The sequence below is a fragment of the Styela clava genome, chromosome 3, assembly GCF_964204865.1.
Source record: "Styela clava chromosome 3, kaStyClav1.hap1.2, whole genome shotgun sequence".
NCBI lineage: Eukaryota > Metazoa > Chordata > Ascidiacea > Stolidobranchia > Styelidae > Styela > Styela clava.
In genome coordinates, this window is record NC_135252.1 from 14,563,143 (window position 1) to 14,570,498 (window position 7,356).

General features: G+C 33.8%; 1 protein-coding gene across 1 annotated transcript; it reads right to left on the reverse strand.

The window, feature by feature from the left end:
• Window positions 1–2,920: 2,920 nt before the first annotated feature.
• Window positions 2,921–6,054, reverse strand: LOC120348128 (uncharacterized). Its single transcript, XM_078110868.1, has 7 exons — window positions 5,898–6,054; window positions 5,226–5,310; window positions 4,837–4,967; window positions 4,338–4,521; window positions 3,883–4,010; window positions 3,701–3,799; window positions 2,921–3,490 (listed from the first exon to the last, which is right to left on the reverse strand). The coding sequence occupies exons 2-7, from the start codon at window positions 5,299–5,301 to the stop codon at window positions 3,377–3,379; spliced, it is 732 nt and encodes a 243-aa protein (XP_077966994.1). The 5' UTR covers window positions 5,302–5,310; window positions 5,898–6,054; the 3' UTR covers window positions 2,921–3,376.
• Between the last annotated feature and the right edge of the window lie 1,302 nt (window positions 6,055–7,356).

Below are 7,356 nucleotides of genomic sequence, written 5' to 3' on the forward strand. Positions count from 1 at the left end.
AGTATGCGCACCAAGATGGCGCACAGCCTGACTTAGGTTGTGTACCAGGTTAGGGTTCAGGTTGTGCGACATCTTGGTGCACATATTTCAGGAGTACCGGTATTTGTCTGTTAGACACTTTCGTATGTTATATCTCACGAAACGATTAAAGACCTCGTGGTATTCTTTTACTTCTGATCCAAATTTTGTATGCATATTCATCATATCTCGGACCAGAAGCTCATTGATTTTGGATGAAATATGTCGTATAATCAGCGAGTTATTAATTAATTAGTGATGAGGCACCCGATGTCGCTATTGAGTCATAGCAAAAGAATCAAAACCGCAGTTTCTGTTTTGGGGGATCGCCTAACTTTTGTCGCTGCGAACGATCGATAAGTCAGCGGTATCCGATCCCTTTCTAGTTTTGTATTTGTATCGTTTATCATTTTGCTGACTGAAAATAATAAATATTAGTATGATTCGTGTAGCTTTCACGGCTCTGATTGACCACCTGAACACAACGAACGCGAAATGGCCAAAAGGTGCGCCATTTTTAATTTAGATGACGTCTCACACACAAAAACGAATTTCATATAAAAAACAGAAAATTTTCGAAATAAATAAAAGCAATAGTTTTCTAGTGATAACAACAATCTTTAATCACTGTAAATTCCAAAGCAATTGGTCTCGTATTTAATATAAAAAGCGATTTTTTACTCACAACAACAACAACAATTTACCAAAAGATCCATTGGTCCACTTTGTGTCAAAAAATAACAACTATACTCTTTCCTGAGGCACACGATTCAATCTGATGTAACTCGGCCCAATTTTACAGCCCGTTACAATCTTAACACCCCATCACAATGAGCAATGAAATTTAATTTTGCGCAACACGTTTGGGATGTTGTCTGTTCCTAGAGATTTCATGCCACTGCCAGGCCGTTTCTGTTATCCATAAGAAACCACGAATCAGAGAGCATTGTTGTTTTTGAGGTGTGTTGTGGTCGTTAGCGTGTGAATCAGAAGTGGCTACATGAAATTGTACATCACAAGGTACCTATCTATCACCATCCTCACGCAAGGGTTTTTGTGACAAACAAAAAAGACTGCGTTGCATGCATTATGAACCAGGCTAGTGATTTTGAACCGATGTTCCGTGAAAGATCATCAGATTGTCTGATTGCTCCGCGTCAGATTGTTGTCTCCAAATTTGTTTTGCACTCTGGCGTATTTTATGATAACAAAAAAATTCAAAACCACTTAGCACGTATTTAGTTTGAGGATTCTATTGCGTGTAATAAACATTTTCTAGGAACGGACTCAAATTAGTCAACGGTGAAGTACAAGGAGAATTTTTAACGCGACGCGAAGTGGGTTATTTTATTTACGGTATGTCTTAACTTTAGAGGCACTAATAAAAACTGACGAATGGCATATAAAACCGAGTCAAAAAGTCTGAGCGACTGCCTGAATTTTAGTTTTAACCTACTGCTGTTTGGTCACCAATACGTAATAAACAAATCGATGCTCGGGTAAAAATAAAGCCCTTCAACAATAACAAAAACAAAATCTCGTTTTGAGTTTTAACGACACCAGAAGAAGATAGGCAGAAGTGGCGAAGATCGGTAATTCAAGTCAAAAAGCAGCGTAATTACTCACGAATTATATATATATTCTACGATGAAATACAATAAACAGACATTAATATTACTACAGGGGACAAAGCGAAATACACGTCAATTGCACGAATGCAAAAGTGGGCACTATTGAAGTTTTACATATACTTATTATATTCTGTTAATGTAATTGATAGTCCAATGCGTGATTGGTTATATATAGAAATATATATATATATATTAAATCAAATTGTCAATTACAAATTTACTTAACAACTGTATTCTGTTATTTTCTATTCGAATCATATCAAGGATATTCTATGCCTTTTTGTTCTTGCTTTTTGTTTGAATTACTTGAATTTCTGATATTTCACAGTTCCACTCATTGGATCAACCCACTGGCGTCCATAAAATCTATTAATCGTAGGGAATAAAATATTTCCGAAAATCAAAAAATATTCAAATTAGGAGATCTCTTTGTTTAGCCCCATTTGTAAAATGTGTGAATGTATATGGGAAGATTATTCTTCAAACGGACTACAACACGGCGTTAGAATTATTAGACTGTATACGAAAAATAACCTTCAGATCAACACTACGTAATGATTGATCTTAGGAAGTATATTTCAAAGTATTCGGGCGCACGATTGAGTGCCCATTTATGTTGTGTTTGTATTAAAAACATATTGAAATGTTGATTTTTTTCGTTGTGAGGTTCCAAAATGTTGCATGTTTGTAACACGTTGTTTGGAACCGTCTGTCGCCTAGTGTTGTGATTTTCAAACTTTTTCGAACCTCGAGACGCTTTTTTACATCATGAATTTTTCTCTCAACACCAAACGTAAGTTTTAGTTGGTGCTTAAGGGAGGCAAATACGTAGTTCTTCTTCAACGGTTGTAGGTTTTTCATCAGTGATATATAACGTGCGGTATGCATTATGAATAACGCAGATGACCCGCCTTGAAATTAACCCAACACAGCTGGATGGCATATATTTAGTAATTTTATGTATTACTTGTTTATTTATACTTGAGACTATAATAAGAGTTAGTACTTGATGTTTAAAGATCGAAGTAATAGAGATAATGAATTGATCAATGAAAATTCAAAATGGTTTTCACATTCTGAATATATAAGTTTCTTTACTGTAATACGACTGTTTACAAAACTCTCAATCTGTGCATTTCAAACCCTTTCTTAGAACTGCCCGTCGTTTACCCTTCTCACAACTAAAACATTTTAACTGGTGCTCTTTATTCGTGTATAAAAGTCGAAATCTTGCTTATTGCAAACAGATAACGTTAAAACACCGGCACAAATACTTTATAGTCAATTTATTACCATATTTTCTTGGCAGTGAAAACCAAAACAGAGAATGAGAGTCTTTTCGATTATATTTGAATGTATTGTAATTACCATATCTGATAAGTTTTACGATTTAAGTATTACGAATTATGATAAACTAGGTTTGAAACATAAAGCACGATTCAAAAAATTTACAAACAAATAGAATTAAAGAATACATTGGCCTAAGTATGGCTGTAATGATTTAACTACAGGGAATACCTCAACCTTTTTATCGGATAGAAATAATAACTGGAAGGAAAAATATAAATATTTAAAATCTAATTTGTTTCATTTTGTTCAATTTCAGATGAGCCTGTTTACTGATGATTATTTTATTACAAAAACTACTTTTATTAAAAGATTGATAATGTGATTATTTCCATTGTCCAAACGATCTTATATATTACGAATAATGCTTTAAAAACTGCTTAGGCCTCATCTGGGCTTTCTTCGGATTCTTCTTCTTGGGTGACTGAAACAGTGATATCTCCCGCAGAAAACCAGGAGTCTGGTTCGGTAGAGTAATCAATACTGAAGTGGACCTAAAATCGAAAGAATAAAATTACATGAATAGACAGAATAATAGTATTCAAAAACCCTGACTTCGTTTCGATTTCTTTTAGTTTTTGTTGTTTAATTGTTTTGTTAATTTACACAATATATTTCAAATTAAAGGGATGACAATTAGAAAAGATTTAGAATCTCGCACCCCCGTTCATAATTTTATTTAACACAATTTTGTAGAAATTTACTTCGGTATGATCATCAATGCCTTCTTCATTCTTGAATCCCGAAACTGTGTATGTCGTACCATCTCCGTCAACAACTAGTTCGCTGTCTCCACCAGTAATCTGAAATTTGTTTGAATAGTGTGGTAAGTTACAGAAAAAAAATGATACTGAAAAAATAAAAAGATATTGTTATCATATCTTACGTTAAATCTGGCAACTGCTACTGGAAGAGTGATGGTAAGTACGTCTCCCTCGTGGTATCCGCTTCTTTTGAAAACATTGGAGCTGGCTTCTTTTACAAGGTCGTTTTGGGGGAAGGAGTACACAGATACTGAGAAAAAATTACAGTTTTTAGTATGTTAATTACAAGAAATTAAACTTTTAAAATGTTAGTTACAAGATATTTTTGGTTATCACACCCACTAGGAAAATAGTTTAAAGAATTTGTTGTACTGCATGTATACGTGTGAGTTCATCATGTAACAGTATTTACAGTTATTATTTGAAGTAAATCGACACGAAGCAACAATCAACACTCAATTACGGCGATGAAATTTAAATACGAAATATAGCGTTACAACAGTTGTTGTTATGTGGACTAGTCCATGCAGTAATTCAATTTACAACGCAGAGCAATATTTGTTTGGTTTAAACTTACAGTCTTGTACATCGGATTGGTCACATGTAAAAACGATATCGGTAATATTGAAAATTTCGTCCCGGTTGAAAATAATGAGGACAGTTATAGTTTCATTGATGGCTTCCCAATCAGCTGGGGCGGCAATTTTGTAAGTGCCTTCAATGGGGCTGCTGTCTCCTGGGACAATATGGCCGTTCGTTACCTAAAACAGAATGATTTAAAAAATATTTTTGGAAATAGAACCGGTTTTTGACGAACGAAATATTTTTTCATGTCAAATTTTTTCTGCCGTGTACCATCTCTCTTACTTCAATTTATAAATCTACCTTCAGGGCATGAAACAACGTGTCCCAGTAATCTGTCTGTATGTTGTCTATTAATATTTCGGGAAATAATGTTGGATGCATCTACACAATTTTAGCCATTTTTCTCTCATCTTATATATATATAAATATATATTTAATCACCTTGCAGCCAAACTTTGTCATATTGGTTTAAATATAAACATTACACTTACATGGAAAAGATTGACTGGACCTGGAAGATCAGCCGTGCAGCTACCATCTCCAACATCGGAAACAGCAAATTCGACGAGTGCACCAGCGTTTGAGTCGTCATTTTGTGGCCAGTCAGTTTTAACACTAATACCTGTAATAATAAATTAAGATAATGCAACTTCATTTAGTTAAATAAATAATATTCTGTTATGATACATTATTAAGTTGATAACAATTTTCTAGATTTTAGAATGAAGTATAAATATATTGTCCTGTCGGCGCAGGTAGATTAAATCATATTGTTTTTCTCATTGTTTGTGTATATATTGTTTTTATGTATGCTTATGTGCATAATTGCACAAACTTGGAGTTTCAAACTAAACTGTGTATATGATATAATTCGATCTACCTGAATCCGCTTCCTCCACATCTTGTCCGAAAACACCTCCCAATAAAGCAATGATGGCAATTATAGCAATCTTCATGTTGTCTACCTATGACATAAAACGATATGGTTTGAAAAAAAATGAGTTTGGTGAAGTTACAATAATAAAGTTATTCATAAAAATATATTGTAAAAGTTTTCCCAGTATCCTTCAAATCTTAACTTTCGATTTCAATTTGTACCCATCTTCGTGACTATGTGTACGTATTGCGATGGATATTTTTACATTGAGCATACCCTCAAATCTTGCTATTTCTGAATTGTCGTTGTTTTTACCGCATATCAATATCTAATTATGTTTCAATATTGTTTCAATTAAGGTATTATCCCCAATAATCTGAAGCAAAAGTTAAACTTAAACCGAAAACCTGAACTTGAACCGGAATATATCAGTTTCACCTGCGGACATAAGTTGACGCGATAAAATGTAAAAATAATGCAAAGATAGATAACATAGTATATTATACAACAAAATCACGCCGTTTTTAAGTTTTTTTTTATTTAAAATAGGCCATACTTGGCCACTTAGTATAGATTTCATGTATCCTATAAACACAAGAAAATATGTGTCCAGCTTTCTGGATTCTATATCAAAAATATCAACGAATCAAACGACTATTTACTCCAACTACCAACCTTTTCTATTTTGCAAGTCTCGAAATAAGAAATATCCAAATGCTTAGGATCCGAGCTGTATGTTGCAACAATCGGCGATTTCCTAACTTACGTTTCGAACGAGTCAGACTTGTGAAGAAATGAGCAGATGGAAGTCGTATTTATACGAAACTCGAGCTCAGTTTTTCTTTTTTCTAAAAAAAACATGAAATATGACTTTTTCCTCTAAACAGAGCTGACGTTGCTCAACGTTATAATTGGTGGATGTATCTATCTCGCACGAAACGTCATGTGGGAAGACTAAACGGCTGTGTTCTTTGCCCCGCAGGCAAGACTAAACCAGAACCCAACATTAAGCAGGATTTTGCTTAAAGTAACTCCTCCGTGTTTTACAAGTCTGAACGTATGATTAACGCAAGAAAAACGTTTGCACTCAGGATTGGTTGATATGTCGTCTCGCGAAAAATAAGCTAGTTAATTTCAGATATTAATATATTATATAAATTGGGGTAAACCTATCCTGTTCCAAAAAAGGACTCACTCACTCACTCACTTTGCAACACATAAACATGGTTGTTTAACCAAGTTTAACTATAAGACAACTAGTTTCATGTCTTGAAAAATTAACCATTGTATGGTTAACCGGTACGGTACCAGTGATCAAGAGTTCTATCGGACTGGTCTCGTGGGTATTACTATTTCAATATTCAATTGAATATCGTTATATATTTTGAATGTATGATTTCCTCAAAGTAATGGTATAGAAATAACACCTGAAAACTACGGGAAAAATAAATTGTAGACAGAAATATAGATATGAGATGTGATGCAAATGTTATTAGGTAATTAATTATTTTAGATTTTTCACTGTTTTTTCTGCCTCCTTCTATCCTACAAGCACCAGTATTTTATACCATCGATATTATATCTGAGATTGTACTAAACCAATTATTGAAATATTGATACTGAAGTATTACATTTTGATGCGCTGAAATGAACTTTCGAAATGTTTCCAACAGGCTCTTGAGAACAAAAATATTTCTGCAATTCACGATTTATTTCATCTACACTTTCGTATAATAGAGAAACATTTTGTGAGCTTTGATTATAAATTTTTTTTTTATATCGCTCTAACTTTTCTACAGACATGTAGTGTTTCAGACCCTTCGCCCTTGCATTCAGTGTTTTTTTATTGCTTTAAACAAGTGATAGGTCTATTAATGATAGTTTGATAACTTTAGAAATTGACTTCGAAAACGTCAGGATCTGCTGAAAATGATACCCATTGTTTCGTGAGTGTTCGTGTGCAAAGGAACCCGATTTCTCATTCCAGACTTTGCATTGCAGAAAAATTTATTTTATTTGATAAAATTGAAAGTAAATTGAGACTGTAGAATAAAACACACAAGTTCAAGCTCATCGTAGCACATAGGTCGTGCGCAAAGGAATTCGTCTTGTTTTGCGTGCCCGGGGCTACATA

What these genes read in the sequence shown, in the direction of transcription:
- LOC120348128 (XM_078110868.1), bottom strand. Translation starts at nt 5,301, where the DNA reads ATGAAGATTGCTATAATTGCCATCATTGCTTTATTGGGAGGTGTTTTC. An exon ending in TGTGGAGGAAGCGGATTCAG is followed by an intron (nt 4,968 to 5,225) that starts GTAGATCGAATT and finishes TTATTATTACAG; the next exon opens with GTATTAGTGTTAAAACTGAC. An exon ending in CCAATCCGATGTACAAGACT is followed by an intron (nt 4,011 to 4,337) that starts GTAAGTTTAAAC and finishes ATTTTTTCTCAG; the next exon opens with TATCTGTGTACTCCTTCCCC.